At 39.6% G+C, this 17,016-nt stretch overlaps 1 protein-coding gene across 5 annotated transcripts in view; it reads right to left on the bottom strand.

Annotated features, from left to right (window-relative positions):
• Nucleotides 1–164: 164 nt before the first annotated feature.
• The window catches only part of LOC307018590 (solute carrier family 12 member 7-like), a 35,297-nt gene continuing 18,445 nt past the window's right edge, over nucleotides 165–17,016 (bottom strand). For 2 of the 5 annotated variants that reach the window (XM_079648895.1, XM_079648899.1), the window contains 19 exons: nucleotides 15,918–16,129; nucleotides 15,644–15,814; nucleotides 14,939–15,037; nucleotides 14,691–14,748; nucleotides 14,366–14,540; nucleotides 12,176–12,294; nucleotides 11,705–11,803; nucleotides 11,446–11,565; nucleotides 11,150–11,254; nucleotides 9,244–9,412; nucleotides 8,332–8,527; nucleotides 7,559–7,728; nucleotides 7,227–7,358; nucleotides 6,867–6,974; nucleotides 6,611–6,706; nucleotides 4,590–4,759; nucleotides 3,956–3,970; nucleotides 3,527–3,660; nucleotides 165–3,105 (listed from right to left, as the gene is read on the bottom strand). In XM_079648895.1, coding sequence (XP_079505021.1) covers nucleotides 3,014–3,105; nucleotides 3,527–3,660; nucleotides 3,956–3,970; nucleotides 4,590–4,759; nucleotides 6,611–6,706; nucleotides 6,867–6,974; nucleotides 7,227–7,358; nucleotides 7,559–7,728; nucleotides 8,332–8,527; nucleotides 9,244–9,412; nucleotides 11,150–11,254; nucleotides 11,446–11,565; nucleotides 11,705–11,803; nucleotides 12,176–12,294; nucleotides 14,366–14,540; nucleotides 14,691–14,748; nucleotides 14,939–15,037; nucleotides 15,644–15,814; nucleotides 15,918–16,129 — 2,440 coding nt within the window. In that variant the 3' untranslated portion in view covers nucleotides 165–3,013. The remainder of the gene's footprint in view (nucleotides 3,106–3,526; nucleotides 3,661–3,955; nucleotides 3,971–4,589; nucleotides 4,760–6,610; nucleotides 6,707–6,866; nucleotides 6,975–7,226; nucleotides 7,359–7,558; nucleotides 7,729–8,331; nucleotides 8,528–9,243; nucleotides 9,413–11,149; nucleotides 11,255–11,445; nucleotides 11,566–11,704; nucleotides 11,804–12,175; nucleotides 12,295–14,365; nucleotides 14,541–14,690; nucleotides 14,749–14,938; nucleotides 15,038–15,643; nucleotides 15,815–15,917; nucleotides 16,130–17,016) is intronic. The other 3 variants (XM_079648896.1, XM_079648897.1, XM_079648898.1) reach the window with 3 other exon arrangements.

Below are 17,016 nucleotides of genomic sequence, written 5' to 3'. Positions count from 1 at the left end.
TAATAAAACCTCTTACATTTTCAGAAAGCGAATTGTGAACCCATCATTTTCACTTATTTTGTTTTAAAAGTTCTCTAAATTGTTTTATAGAGTGTCACTTGTGGTCATTGTCCACCATACCACCATATAAGATTATCATTGGGGAAACAATAACGTTTCAGATATGGTTTACTGTCCTGAATCATGGACAAATACAGCATGTTTAATGTGAGGGAAAGTAGGGATTACAGACAGCACAGAATGTATCAGAGTTGTAGTTCAGACAGTGATATGAGCATCTGATCGAGATCATTGTTGTTGTTGTTTTGTGCACGCTGACCCAGCTAACCAATCTGAAAACTGAACAACTGAACAAACAGGAAACCATTCATCCAGGGCCAAGTTTTTTTTTCTTCCAAAAGCTTCCTTCTGAAGCTCCAAAATTGTCTTTGTTCTTTTATGAGCCAAGCGACAATGATGTTCCAGGATTAATTTGGTATTTGGATACTGAGCCCGGTCCAGTTATGTAAGAAATGACGACAATCCTGCTCAGCTCTCATGTGGGACAGGATGTATCAGCTTCTTGTGTATATAACAATAGAATATCAATGATCTTTAATGAGAGATTTAATTACACATTTAACCAAAGTTAAGTTAATGAAACCGATCAAATGTTGAGACAAAATACCACAGGTGAATTGGGTTAAAAGAGATCTCTAAATTTCACCTTTATTTTTTATTTTTAAGTTTGCTGATGTAATGTTCAAATATGCAAATGAGCCACATTGAATATGTGCTTGTTTTGGTGAATTTTGGAAAGATCCCATCCACAAATAGAAAAAGTATGATACAATAAACACTTTGATAAGTATTTTATGTGTTTTCTTTCTGCCAGTCTACATGTTATGGAAGCAAAATAGCCGACACTCAAAAATAAGAAAGTGTGTGCCTGAAGTCCCTCTCTTTGATGAGATGAGGGCAATCAGAGATATCACAGCGATCAACATCTGAGTAACAAGTCGGTCAGCTTCATTTCCTTTTTTATTTTCCTTGAATACGGACTTCCTGCTTTGATTTTTCCTGCCTTTTGTATGTCCATAGATGTTTCATTTCATGTTATGGGAGTTTCCATCCAAGTCTGGAGAAACACTTCTGACTGTGGGCCAGCCCATTATGTGGGACATTTTTTATAGGCTCAAATTGTTCCTAAATTTTTCCTAAGTTTGGACCAAAACTCTCAGTATGGAAAAATCTGTCCATAGAGGACATGACAACTATGTTAAATATGTACATTTTAGTTTATTGTTGATGCTGTTCATTTGCTAAATAATCAATGGCAGAATCCAGAATCTCATATCTGGTAAAATGATCAGGGGTATGATTCAAATAGTTATTTCTACACATACAGAAATTAACTTAACTAGAAAAAACTAAAAGTATTACTCACATTAAGACATGCAGAAAATACTTTTCACAACACCCACAATAAAAGTAATTTTTGACTTCTGAGAATACAGTGACCTTGTATTAATGAAGCAATATTCTTATTTATCTCAGCCTTTAATCACAAAGACAACTGTGCACTTTTGTTTAGCTCTGAATGAAATCCAACCTTATCATAGTGGTGACCCTATACTTGAAAATAAAAACTTTACAACACACAGAAACTTTAAGAACTTGACTTGTTATTTTAAATCTGGAATCTTGAATGAAATAAATATGACTATAGGCCTACATAAAATGTAATTAAAGACAGCGGACTGCGTGTTGAGTACAACAGTACATTAAGAACTTTTTTTGATATTTGTTCATGTTGCACCATCATAATTAGTCCTTACAGGAGCACAGGAAACAAATCACATTGGTGCCCCTGTTTTAAGCAGACAAAAGACTGAGGCCAATTTATGTCCTGTGCTATTGGCAAATGTTTAAATGTGATAATATGCATTTGGCGCAAAATTGCCCACTTTCTTTGTAATGTTTTTGCTCTGCTATTTTTTTGTTCATTGCAAATACAGCCCAATATGCAAAACTCAGATGCCTCATGCAGTTACAGGGAAATTGCTGTCTTCAGGGTTTTCACAGCCAGACATTTGACATATTTTATTCTCAGCTAGACTTCCTGCCATATTCTTTTAGAGTCTGACACCAACAGCAGAGACAGACTGAGATAGTATACCATAATGTACGGTTTCTCTCACAGGCATTCCATGACTGGCTTTAAGTGTATCCGATACAAAAAGAAAAAACTGCAAAATGAGACTTCCAGACTTATATTTAAAAAGAATAATAAAACCTAATAAAACTCCCTCATCAATGCATCCTATATTCATGAACCTACATATGGACCTTAAAATGTTGCTCCAATACAACAAGTCAATAAAATACAAATTAACTCAACTTAAATGCTATCTAAACTATCTCATCGTTTTACACACTAATGTTTTCTGTGACAAACAGTTGACAAGACAATCTCTGGATTACAATCAAAACGCCACATTTTCCCTTAAACTGTCCTGATAGTAATCAAGGGCTTACACTTCTGATACAGTGATTTGGGGCAAACATTGTACTCTGTAAAAATGGCTTAAAAAAATGTCAGGGATCACTGAAAAGTTTCATCGACAGCATTGAAATAAATAAAGGCACTACTGTATGTTAGCATCATTCGTTCCAACCAGCTACCACAATCAGAGAAATGCAAAAAGATTATGAAAAATGACAGCTCATCCACAAAACAATTTTTCAGAGAAGGAAGGTCCGCCCCACAGTTGTCACTTTTAGTGTGTATAATATGTTGAAGCCCCAAGAGAAGGGGGAGTAGCAAGCCGGCTGTGCCCCCAGACGATTAACTGAGATCAGGCTGTGCTGCAGCTACACTCCCCTGTTCTTCACCGACCTTGGTCCTCCTTTTCTGTCCTGTGAAGGAATGGACTGTCCTTCCTTTGTCCGACATCTTTGTCCATTTCCCATTGATCCTTCTGGGACCTTACTGTCCATACATTCCTTTCAAACAATGAGGAACAGCTGGGTGCTAGGAGTAGATGGTAATGACTTCCCGACCGCCTCCACGAACCAACAGGACACGGTCTAGGCCGTCCATCAGGACCTCCAGAAACTCCATATCTGAGAGTCAGTTTGGTTAAAGACAAACTGTACATTACAGCAACACAAGCTGCCATTTTCAGATTTGTATACTTTTAAACTCAATTTCTTCATCTGGAAAGTACTCTGATCAGTGGTGAATACAGTATTTGCAACTTGCATATCCTAAAAAGTTGTACTAATTTAAGTAATACCCTCCTTTGCATTCTTGCTGAGGGTTAGACAAGAAGATTAATTGCACTTTTTAGTATGGTAACAGCTACAGTCAGCAGCTAGTTAGCTTAGCTTAGCATTAGGACTGAAAGTAGGGATAAACAGCTAGCCTTGAACTATTCCTTCAATATCTTAACAATATCAATATCATTATCCTTTGACCAATTTACTGTCCAAATAATGGCATTGCTAATTAAAATAAATGTACTGATTTTGCCCAAAAGGATACAGTTCTCGTCCCCTTTCTTGTTCTTCGGGGGGCCCGGCATGTTTAGCAACACCAGCTGGGAATCTTTGGATTTCTTGAGCACCACGCCGTTCAGCTTCACAGCCGTGTGCATCCTCCGTACGTTGGACTGGTTGCTACATCAGAGCAGAGATGTTAATAACAACATTGGATCACATATCTTTCACAGCTAAGTGAGTATGATTTTCTCAATCAGCAGTATGAGTGATTGAAAATCTGGTGATCATGAAGGCAAATACATTACTCAGTCACATGCAGCCTCCATAGTTGTGATCATGCACTCTGACTCTCATGCAAAGTGGACTAAAGATCTGATGGCATGCCAATACGCAATTGATCATCACACTGTACATTCACAGATAGCTCATGCACGTTTATAAAAAAGAATCGAAAGTTGAAGAAGTGACTTACAGGTTTTCCCACTCACTAGAAAAAAAGGTGCAAAAAAACAAAACATGTCCAACATCAATGCATAATAATAAGGGCTAAACCTTGAGATATGGATTAAATAGGGCTTGTTTGTCCTGATGCAGTATAAACATACAAAAAAAGATCAACATTATCGAAGGCAAACCTTGAATGACACAAAAGGCAATATGATGAAGAGCAGCCATAAAAAAAGAAAAAAGAGTTTAACCCATTTTTAATGTTATCAGCCCATTAAAGCGACTGTGAAATGAGCGAATGACATCAATCCACACATGATCACAGTTTTAAACAAAACTACTTTGTCAGGTTATGTTAAGACTGTTATGCAAGTCTGCCTATATATGTTAATGAAAATAAGTAATTATTGAATTTGATATCACTACAGGACACAAACAGATGTCTTTAAATGAAGGTCCTGTGTTGCACACTAGCAGCATATGTGAATTTATTTATGATTTCAACAACATTGATACGAGTACGATATATTAAAACAATAAGTCAAATCATACGACTCAAAAATGTATTATGTTTGCCCTTAGTTGAATAAAAACTGAATGTTTGACGTGTTGGGCGCTATAACAGCATTTATTTTTTATTTTCTTTCAAATCAACTTACGGTTTCATGTTGAACATGTCCTTAACTCCCATGGTCTCTCGTTGTCTGTTCCTCTCGTTGACCAGTTTGTCTTTGGTCCAGGTCATGTGGACCCGATCTGGAGGGGCACCTGCAGGTTTGTCGTTCATTGCAGCATGAGACGCTGTGTTGCGGTCGTGGATCAACTGGGCCTTAACATGTCAGATCATAACAAATCAGATTTTTTCAGCAATGTAACAAACATATTTATTGTGTCATTTATTTTAAAGGTCCCATGTCACGGCCGTTTCTACTGATCATAATTCCATTGTTGAGGTCTACTAGAATAGATTTACATTGTTCAATGTTCCAAAATCGCATTGGTTTCTCATACAGCATCTCTGTATAGTATGTGTATTCACTCTCTGTCCTACACGGCTTGTTGGAGCTCCTGCCCCTCCCCCCTCCTATGAGCCCAATGGCCGTCTGCGAGACACAGCAAAACCAGCCCGGACTCACACACACACCCTGGCTGGGAGTTTGTGTGTATGCTCACACACCGACTCACAGCCTCGCCACGTCCCGCCGTCTCAGGGAGGAGAAATCGGCGGAGCTGCAGCTGAGAAAAGATTGAGCGTGCGTGTGCGAGGAAGTAACATAACGGCTCCACGGGTTGGTCCATTTGGGTATGGGCACGTTACTGTACCCAGAAAGAAAACAATTGAAAAAGAGAAATCTCCAACGAGGCGTTCTGGGGCAGCATAGACACGTCTTTTCTGTGTTAGAGTTTTACTACAGGGTGTACTTGAGGGTACTGAGGGTTTGTGACTCTGCAGACCATTTACATGCAGAAAAACCTTCATAACACACAAGGGGACGGGTAATAAGCGGAAAAGCATGACATGGGACCTTTAATAAAACATTGGATTTCCAAATAAATCCTTTCTATTAAAGGCCTAAATTAAAATGTTCAAACTCTCTAGCCAAATCACAAAGCAACACAACTTGGCAAATATGTAATTGCTTAAAGTTGTTATATAAAATTATGATCAGAAGAGGAGGTTAAAACAAAGTAATGATTTAGATGTTGTTACTTTAAAGGCAGTGAGGTAGACAGGCTTATAGTGATGAGAGTACATGCAGGAAATACCACAGAAACACAAACTGAGTGTCTTTTCTTAGTAAACCTCCTGCTCTGTGTACGTGATCTCCATCGGTTGTCAGTGATGTTATATGTTGTTGCAGTCAAGCGATGAGTAGGGCACCGGGTCGCCAACTTTCTACGGCGCTGAGGCAGGTTGTGCCTGACGTTGCTATGAGTAACGATAACCAGCTAACCATATCACTGATATCTAGCACCTCATTTGACCATGCCTTCCGTGGGTCAATATTGACCACAATGACATCAAGGGGGATAAATGTGGCATTTGTCCGGAACTCCTAAACAGACGTCTATTTGGCTCTATGAATACCTCTAAGAGAAAAGAGGGAATGCAATCCAAACCATACTGAAAGTGGAACATAATCTAATGTTCCCATATACAGAGAAAAATCAAAGCTCAAAGTGCCAGCGAGACATTATACTTGTTGATGTTACAAATTAAATTAGAGTTTTTGGATTAAGGAGAGAGATGTTCATGTTTATTAATACATGTTGGACTGTCTTCATCCATGGGAATAACATGTAAAGATTTTGTACAGGGGTTTAGTTCCCCTTATCTCAATAACTATTGGCTAGTAACAACATGACAGTTTTGGTTCCTTCAGGATCCCTGTTTCTAAAAACTACTAACATGTCAATTTCAAGTAATGTGAGTGTGGCTCTCAGTGAGCAGGTTGTCTTCCTCTAGTGGCCACTTGTGGTGCCTGTGTCTTTACCCAGTCAGCATTTACAGGACAGTGAAAAAAGGGAGGAGAGAAAACGATGAATCCCTGAGTTGAGCTCCTGATGACAGCACTGCCTCGAGCATTGCAGTTGTTATGAATGGATTATTATATGATAAAGGATGGCGTGATGAATGGTTGGAACAATGGTTGGCTATAACAAGCCGTCCTGTGGCTACCTCATCCTCAGGTATGCACTGGGTGATGAGGGAAGGCACACCTGGAGACTTCTTCCTCTTTATGGAGCTGCGTGATAAATCTGTGATGCTCTGAATCTGAAGCCGTTGTCCAATCATAAAACCCGGTTGGGGGAGAGTTTAAAGGTCAACATAAGCAGGGCGTTTCTATGGCCGATATCTCTAACATACTCACACCAAAAGATTAATAGAGGTAAGATACAACAAATATTTACATTTATAATGAGTGTCACAGTACCTCTCTCTCCCTCTCAGTGCGGGACAGCTGCATCTGTTTCAGCATCTGAGACCGCTGCTCCATCACCAGCGTCTTCTCATAGGTGAAAGCGGAGATGTCACTGTCATGCTAGGGGGACACAAAGAACATTTGCAACCACAGATTGTCATTCAAACAGAAACTTGTTTTATTAGCTTGATTCTAAATTTGACATATTCTATTTCTTTATCTCTGTGAAGTGTCTTCGAGCACCTGCACATTTGAGGCATTTGATGCAGGGTTTGTTCCAATTTAAAGCAGTTTAAAGTATTCAGCCTTTCGGTATCCTGCTCAAGGGCAGGTATCATCATTTGATACAAAATAGAATCGACTGAGTCTCACCAATTCCACTACCTCCACCTCTGCATCCAGGCGTAGGTGGTAGAGAAACATCTGGAGGTCTTTTTTCATCTGGATGGAGTTGTCGTCCATCTGGGCCACCGTGAAAATACGCATTTTACACTTCCTCCATACCTGCAGAGGAAGGAGATGAATCAGTATCAGCAGGAATAAGGATGTCAATTTAAGAGCACTTACATCTATCTTGGATCTAAGAGGGAAATGTGAGCAGGAAACTCAGGAATTAGTCAGCTATGAGAAGGGTCAAAATGTGATGCAGTTCATAAAAACACAATAGATGATTAAAAGAAGGAAATAGAATTTGGATGGGGCACCTTGTGTTGACTGAGTAAAAATGGCAGCAGCATGAGGAGTCCTCCGTCATGAACGATCCACCACACATCAATGGTTCCCTCCTCCAGACGCTCCTGGTTGTTAGGGAAATGGTCGATGTTCTTGGCAACCATCAGAGCCAGATGAGCTGACGTGGTCTCCCTTACAGTTTCTATTCAGAGAGAGAGAAATATAGTGAGAGAAATTGCATTTCAGATCTTTTATTTTCACGGTTGTGGGGATCAGCCACATAAGTTGTGCATCTCCCTGATTCAGTCTTTACTTTCTTTTCTCTTGAAAAGATCAAAGGTCCCTGTACTCGTTGCTCAAAAAGGCTTTTGTGTGTCTTTAAACAGCTTAAATCATTTTTTTACATAACCCAGATCGGTAAAGTTTTAAATATCTGAAAAAAATAGTTCATTAGGAAAATGTTAAACAATAAAGATTAAGTGGATATGCTTAGTATAAACTGAATTTAAAAAAGTCACTTACTTAATACCTTATGGACACTGCCATTCACACTGACATGATAGACAAACATCTAATGAGACACTATAAATTGAACTTATGGAATAAAATAAGATGCAAGAAACATTTCATAGAAATACTTACATTGTGCGCATAATTATGTTTTTTTGTTAGATTCAATAAAATGTAAGTGAACCTAAGGAATTAAATATTTAACATGTATACATATCAAATTTGTGTCATTTTTGGAATACTGTAGAATCCTCCCCTTTGACTTTATCCTGGCACACGCTCCTGTGTAGTTTACCTATGAAGTTCCTCCTTGCAGAGGGGTCCCGGGCTTGCGTCCAGCCTGTGGGCCAGGCCATCAGCACAGCGTTGTGTTTCATTCCTCCCAGGCCGGCTGACTGGATGAGAAGGGAGAAACCGTCTCTCAGGTTGGACGACACCACCACATGGGAGAAACCCTTCATCTTTTCCACAGCCATCGTTGCTTTCAGGTTCTGTGAGAGGTGCAAAGGAGAGGAATGTAAAACAGGCTTTAAATTTAGAATTTTACGCAATACTACGAGTGAATCATTGCTTGAATCACATGCTGGCAGCCATTGTTCTACTTGTGTAATGAACTTCCTGTATAAAAGTAATCCTGGAAAATGTAAGGAGAGCAAAAGCAGCACTCTGGTTATAACTGACACTGGCTTCAACGTCACTTATATATCATTTATCTTAAACTCAAACTCAAGCATGACCAATGATGACACATAACAAACCATCCTAACTTTTGACACCTTTATAAATTGATGATATGCTAATACACTTTATGTTTACAGCATGTTCTGCTTTACCCCAAGTGTCCAAAAAATATACATTAATGCAGATTTTAAAAAATATATATATATACTTATTTAGAGCTTATGGTAAAAAAAGATGAGAAAACAAATGATACATCTACACAGCTGGATTATATAAGATAAAAAGAAAGAGCAATTTAGAGAATTGTGTTGAAGAGTCATAAGCTTTAGCCATGTGAGTATTGCACAACAAACTTTAATAATGTGTAATGTTCTTTTTACAATACTGTACATTAATGTCTGATTGATAATGATTGAACAGGCATATATGTTTACCATGTGAATAGGTGCAGCTATTTTTGGCCCTTCCAAATGGGTAGCCATTAATATTTAACACACAGTACACCTGAGAAATACACAGGACAGACCTGCTCTCCAGTCTTGGCTTCGTTCCCCCGGGTCATGAAGGTTCCCTCCAGCACCGAGCACACGATGGTCAGTCCTTTTCCAGCTTTGAGCTGCGTGGTGAAGGACATAAGACGAGGGTGCTTCACCGTCAGGTCGGAATCCAACTTACACAACACCAACAGCTGGGGCCTTAAGAGAGAGAAAATAACATTTAAGAGACACATTAAGAATGACATATAAACAATTAAAGTATGTTGTTTGTAAAAATATGATTAAACAAGTTGGAATAAAACGATGTATTAAATGAGTGTGCAGAGTTCAGATGATTTAAGAGCTTAACAGATCTTATTACATTATTCATTACTACCAAAACACACCTTAATTTCAGATTTAAATGCGTTGGAGCTGCATTGTGGGTAATGTAGGTGCCAGGTTTCGTCAAGGAAGAAGCATACATCAAATAAACAGCTGCTTTTCTTCAGCTGCAACTATTTTGATCCTTTTTTCTGGCGTTGTTCGTCAATGAAAAATGTAATTAAAATTAGTTTTTTTAGATTTATATTCTCCCTATTTCCCCCGAGGTACATTTTAATTTGAATGATATGTCTTCAGAACTATCCCCTAACCCAGGGGTCTGCAACCTTTTTGACCAAAAGAGCCATTTTGCTCCTTTTTCCAAAACCTTTTTTTGTCTGGAGCCGCAAAACATATTTCATAGCTAATAAAGTTGTATTTATTGTTGTGTCAGACAAAAACTACAGTTTTTTTTGCATTTATTAGGCTATTTATAACATTATATAAAACTGTTAACCTCTAATAAGAAACAAAGAACTCCTATAAGGAGAATTAAAAAATAATACACAGGCCTACCTTAAAATAAATTAAACACAGCACTTGGGGAGTCCTCTGCACATTTGAAGGAAAAAAAATTATTAAAATGGGCCCACTTTGAAATAAATAAAACATATAGCTGCACCCTAAACAGAGTTAAAGGTAGGGTAGGTAAGAATGGAGAAACCAGCTTGAGTGCGCAAGAGTTTGAAAATACACAACCGGAAAAAATATGCCTCTTCCTTCAGACTTTCTTACAGAGTCCCTCCTCCAACATAGACGAACGTGCATCATCAATGAGGCCACGAGATAAATTTGTGCACAGATGGAAGGCTGACAGGCAGGTAGGCCATCCAGTTATTTTAGCCGGGCCGGCTCAGATGATTGGTCGTGCTTTTTACAGCGCTACGGCTTCCAGAGATTAATTTTTGTATGTATTTATTGTCAAAGCATTTAATATATTCATTGCTATCGGGACGTTAAGAGCATTACATGGAATATAACAAAAAGTGTTTTCTGAAATAAATTACATACCCCATTGAATTATGACTGAAGATTGTCAGCTGTCTTCCTCTCCCTTGTTGTTCCTCGATACGTAAAGGCTGCAGCACCGTTGACAACTTCTCTCTACATATCAAACATACCGGTAAACCAGCATCGTTTGCTGTGAAAGCATATAACTCTGTCCACACAGAATTAAATCCTGTGTTCCTCCGGTACTTTTCTTTGATTTATCCATAGTTCGCTCATCGAGCCGGGGGTCAGGTTATTCGCCTCCAAGGAAAGGCGCTCGCACGGGACCGTAGCAGGATGTGACGCATATTTTAGTTGATCTAATTAAAACCGTTTTGTTTTTTATTTATGTGTCACAGTATCACCTCAAAATACAAGATATGAAACGTTTTCAACCGTGCAACAAAATATAAGTAGTCCTACAAATATTTTTATTTTATTTCCTTCTTATTTTTGTCTTAACTCAAGGGAGCCAGAGCAGAGGGCTTAAAGGGCCGCATGCGGCCTGTGGGCCGCGGGTTGCCGACCCCTGCCCTAACCCTTCACCGTAGCTAATCACAACATACACACACACAGGCTTACCTCCAATTTTTGGTGTGTAGTGGTACTTCCTCTAGCCGGATGAGAGCGTATCGTGCTGCATTCAAGGACAGACCTCTGATCCCGTCCCCCCATTCCTTCACCGCCCTGCAACCAAATAGAAAAGTTATACCTCTTTCCAGACATTTAAAAAAGTAACATTTAAATATTTAATCATACAGTCTCGGTAGCATGCGAGATATGAAGCTATATTATATTTCACATAACAACAAATACACACAGTTGTTCTGGAAGACTGCCTTCAATGGAGTGTTTAAATCAGTTTTTATTTAACTCACCCTCTGTACTCAATGTACTTATAGATACAGCCGGCTATCACCATGGCAACCAGGGCGTAGTACCAGGAGGAGATGAACATGAGGGAGAGACACAGACTCATCCCTAAGAAGGACAGGGTCCTGAACACAAACAGTACATATTGGTACAAGTATAAGGACCAACATCTGTGTTTTCAATCAAAGCTTTAGAGAGCTTAAATCTTTCATCAAAAGCGCAGGATTAATATTAGATTAGGTTTTTGTTGGAGGCTGCTTTTACCAGTGATAGAACTTGAAGCGAGGTCTCCAGTTGGGGGTCCGGAGCAAAGTCTGAACAGCACAGGCCAGGTTCACAAACAGGTAGCACATTAGGAAGAACCTGAGCGCACGTACACACACACACACACACACACACACACACACACACACACACACACACACACACACACACACACACACACACACACACACACACACACACACACACACACACACACACACACACACACACACACACACACACACACACACACACACACACACACACACACACACACACACACACACACACACACACACACACACACACACACACACACACACACACACACACACACACACACACACACACACACACACACACACACACACACACACACACACACACACACACAAAGAGAGATAGGTCTGTCACTAAATCCATTGAAAGAAGATCAGTTATAAGTGTGTTTTACATTATTAAACAACATACATGGAGAGGATGGGGGCCACAGCGTCCAGAGAGGCGATGAGGATTCCTATCTCACAGATCCCAACGGTCAGCAGCAGAGCCCAGGTTGGCTCCCCATTATCCTTCCCATGACCAAAGACCTGAGGAAGACAGAGAAAGAAGAATGGTCTAAACCAGGGGTGCCCACACTTTTTCAGCTTGGGAGCTACTTTTAAAATGACCAAGCCCAAAAGATGTACCTACAGGCCCAATCTGTGTCACGAGCGCGAGGGGGGGGGGGGGGGGGGGGATGCTAGTGGAGTAAATGGCAGATAAACTGTGGCGCGCTTACACTAATTTCGCCGCATAAGCGCAGAATAGTGCGCCGCATTTGCGCTTCAGATGAGGAGGTGAGGCCCCCTCATAACTGCATGAACCTGTATGGCACAATACAACTGAGACTGGCTTACCTGTACGTCAATCAAGTGAAAAATACCATAGTAAGGATGGATGATAGGCCAACTTTTTTTTCAATGCCATGTGATCTACCCACACTACCTTTGCGACGTAATGGGCTCCCCTGGCACTCTAAACAGTATAGTAGCTGCAAGATGCAGTTTAAATTTGATCAAATATATAAAATGCGTAATTATTGAAGCTAAATACGGATTTACTTCCGCGACATTGTCTTATCACTACGCGACATTCACACTTTTATTGGCTAGTGCTCCAATGCATTGTGCGTGGCATCTTTAAGCGCTTGACCAATCACAACAGAGCACGGCAATAACATAAAATAAAGCACTTTTTGAACATTAAAGCATGTAAACATGTCACAGTAGAGGCACGAAATACAATTATGAAATCTGAAAATGACTATAATAGGGTTCCTTTAAAGACTCAGAGGAACATTACATTTTACAGATCATTTGTGGAATGCAATACTGCCAGGATAGGTTCAGCAAACATGACAAAAAGTGAGGGAACTTTTAATAACATTACCAACTGCAGCTGTTTGTACGAGCGGTTCTTGAATGAAGCCCAATGTGTGCTCCTGAGAAACACTGAATGTAATTTGTTTACAAGAAAACTCAACGTTGCACTTTAAGGTCAAATGTAACATTTTAACTGGAGAGTAGTCACATGAAGTCAAGTCGTTTTATTTTATACAATGAACAAAAATATAAACGCAACACTTTTGTTTTTGCTCCCATTTTTCATGAGATGAAGTCAAAGATCTAAAACATTTTCTACGTACACAAAATAACAATTTCTCTCAAATATTGTTCACAAATCTGAAAAAAATCTGTGATAGTGAGCACTTCTCCTTTACCAAGATAATCCATCCCACCTCACAGGTGTGGCATACCAAGATGCTGATTAGACAGCATGATTATTGCACAGGTATGCCTTAGGCTGGCCACAATAAAAGGCCACTCTGAAACGTGCATTTTTGCTTTATTGGGGGGGGTCTGGGGGGGTCCGAAAACCAGTCAGTATCTGGTGTGAGGGTTAGGGTTAGGTTTAGGGTAATGTTGTGAATCGAGTGGCCCATGGTGGTGGTGTGGTTATGGTATGGGCAGGCGTATGTTATGGACGATGAACACAGGCCACTCGATTCACAACATTACCCTAACCCTAACCCTAACCCTCACACCAGATACTGACTAGTTTTCGGACCCCCCCCCCAATAAAGCAAAAATGCACGTTTCAGAGTGGCCTTTTATTGTGGCCAGCCTAAGGCACACCTGTGCAATAATCATGCTGTCTAATCAGCATCTTGATATGCCACACCTGTGAGGTGGGATGGATTATCTCGGCAAAGGAGAAGTGCTCACTATCACAGATTTTTTCAGATTTGTGAACAATATTTGAGAGAAATGGTTATTTTGTGTATATAGAAAATGTTTTAGATCTTTGAGTTCATCTCATGAAAAATGGGAGCAAAAACAAAAGTGTTGCGTTTATATTTTTGTTCAGTGTAGCTCAATATCACATATAATATTGCTTCAGGGGACTTTAAAATCTGAACAGCATACAACATCCTCTTTCTTTCAGCTTTTTAAGGTTTTAATTGAGGTTAGAAATTGGTCTAAATCTGTATTTGAAAGTGTGTAAACGGCTTAAAATTAAAAATAGTCAAACAAACGCTCTTTGTGTCTGGGTGATGCTTAATTTTGAAAGCCCACAGGACAGCATCATGTGAAAAACAAAGATCTTTCAAACACTGACCTGTAAGAACGGGATGATGCCGTCCCGAGCGATGGCCTGCAGCAGACGGGGGGCGCCGGTGAGGCTCTGAAGCCCCGCCCCACAGCAGGAGAAAAACGAGCCAATCACAATCACCCAGGGTGACGGCCAGGCCAGAATGCCAATCACTGGGTTCTTCTTTACGGAGTAACCAAACCTGAATCACCCAAAATCAATCAATCGAATGTATTTACAGAGCTCATTTTGGACGACAGGTTTAGACTGAATTTGATTCAAAGTGTCTAGCCATCATTTGTTTCACTATAGAAGTAGAAGTTCATAAAAAAAACCAACACATAAATCATACTTGTCTCTCAGCACCACTCCTTCAATACATGCTCCAAACAAGACCACACAGGAGATGTCTGAGCATGAAGTTAAGATGGAAATAAAAAATGTTTTATTCATTTTGCAGTATCAAACCTGACCTGTGACATTACAATACACATTCATACAAATAAAGCTGAAAAATACACGTGTGGCTGCTCTCCATCATCAACTGACACTACAGTTTGTATAAACTGTATCAGCTGCACACGTGCAGAAAGAGGATACAGATGAAAGAGGTGGTGAGAATAGCCATAATGGTTCCGATTGGGATGGACCTCTGAGCATCTCTGAGATCACCAGACCGGTTAGAACCAGCCATTATACCTACAAAAAAAACAGTATCAATACACAGTAGGAAGAGGAAAAAAGCAGAGGCATCAATCAAACAGAGCTTCACTGATGGTTACAAGTTTTTTTATGTGTTAAGCTTCAAATCTCTGTCATCATCCTAAAATTTAAGAAATGGGATTTTTATTTTTTTTGGCATATGAATATAACTTATGTTGTTACTAAGCCCTATTAATGCAGATGCATGCATCCCTTTGTATGCGGCAATAAAAGCAATTTTGGATTTGTTTTTGAATGGCTCAACAGCAAAAAGTATGAAATGAAGCAGAATATGTAAGATAAAAATCAAGTTGTGTGTTTTGTACATGATGAAATCTATGTTTCTTTTGAGACAATTACCAAAAGGAGTACTGAGGATGGGGTACGCAGCATATGTGCATGCATGGCACCTAGGCGTTAACGTTTTTTAATTAACGTAAGGAAAGGTGTTAATGTACTTGAGTACTAAAAGAAAAATGTAATGCATGTCATAGAAATGCTCATCATCCTTTACGTCTTATTTCAGAGTATGGTCATATTATAGAATGTTGTATCACAATCATTTCTTATTGATAATTAGTTAATTATTCTTTTTTGATGTACCTGTCACAGAGGGGAAGTATATTCCCACCAGCAGAGTGAAGTAGGTGCTGATGTCATTGAAGACGTAGGGCTTATACACATCATCGGTGGTGTCCTGGGTTTCCTCTATGGAAGGCTGGCTTTTCTTCTCTATGTATGTACCAGCTGGCCCATAGTCGCCCCACAGGTTGTCTGATGGAAAGAAAACATATCTTTAGCCATATGAACATCAGAGTTCCTTTTTTTCTCTAGGGGCAATACATATCTTGAGGCTCCTTCCTCTCCACCTCCTCACCTTTAATGACTCCGCTCAGGAGCCCGGGTATGGCCCGTAGCTCCGTCAGGTTGTTTAAGGTGAAGTATTCGTCACAGGTCGCGTTTGAATATTCACTGTCACAGAAGAGGCTCCACACCTCAGTGATCACCGTGATGTTTTTAATAACCTCTGTCTTGGCGCATGTTTCAATCATTTCGTTCTTCAGAGATCGGTTTCCAAGCAGACAGACACTGATGAAGAGAGGACAGTGTAGTGGAGTTAGATAAAAGCAGCTGTATATCTTGAGGTACATTTCTGGGACATAGATGCATTAGAACTACTGAGAAGTGTAAATAGATAAAGTGGATTTTTTTCATTTGAGAGTGGTTTCAAAAAGGTTGATGTACCTATGAACCTAGTATGGACAGACAATGAAACGCTGCTATTTAGAACATTTGATTGGATAAAAAATAACCATGATCCAAAATCTCAGATTGTTTTTTTTATTTTTCCAGAGAGTAAAACAAATCCTAAATTATTGTGTTATTAAATAACAAATTGACCTACATTGAAATGTGGAATACTTAATACATATATTTTTTCTAGAGCACCTCACATACTTGAGTTTTGGCAATGATATGAAAGATGTATTAGACAGTAAGCGTTATAGGGAAATGTTAGATGTCTTCAAAAGGGGTTGTATTAGGTATGAATCTATTGTTAAAGGTGGGGTAGGTAATTCACTTCAGAAAGACTTTGTTATATTCCATGGAATGCTCTTAACATCCCGATAGCAATGAATAAATTAAATGCGTTGACAATAAATGTATACAAATATTTCATCTGTGGAAGCCGTGGCGCTGTAAAAAGCAAGTCCAATTATCTGCCTCGGCCCGCGGCAGATAACTGGATGGCCTACAGTACCTGCCTGTCAGCCTTCCATCTCGTGCACAAACTTATCTCGTGCCCTCATTGGTCATGTGCGCATTTGTGTGTGTGTTGGAGGAGGGGCTCTGTAAGGAAGTCTGAAGGAAGGGGCAGATTTTTTTCGGTTGTGTACTTTCAAAATTCTAGCTTACTCGAGCTGGTTTCTCCATTCTTACCTACCCTACCTTTAATGTATCAACTACAGTAGATG

The sequence above is a fragment of the Notothenia rossii genome, assembly GCF_949606895.1.
Source record: "Notothenia rossii genome assembly, chromosome: 9".
NCBI lineage: Eukaryota > Metazoa > Chordata > Actinopteri > Perciformes > Nototheniidae > Notothenia > Notothenia rossii.
This window is presented reverse-complemented; position numbering and strand designations above follow the sequence as displayed.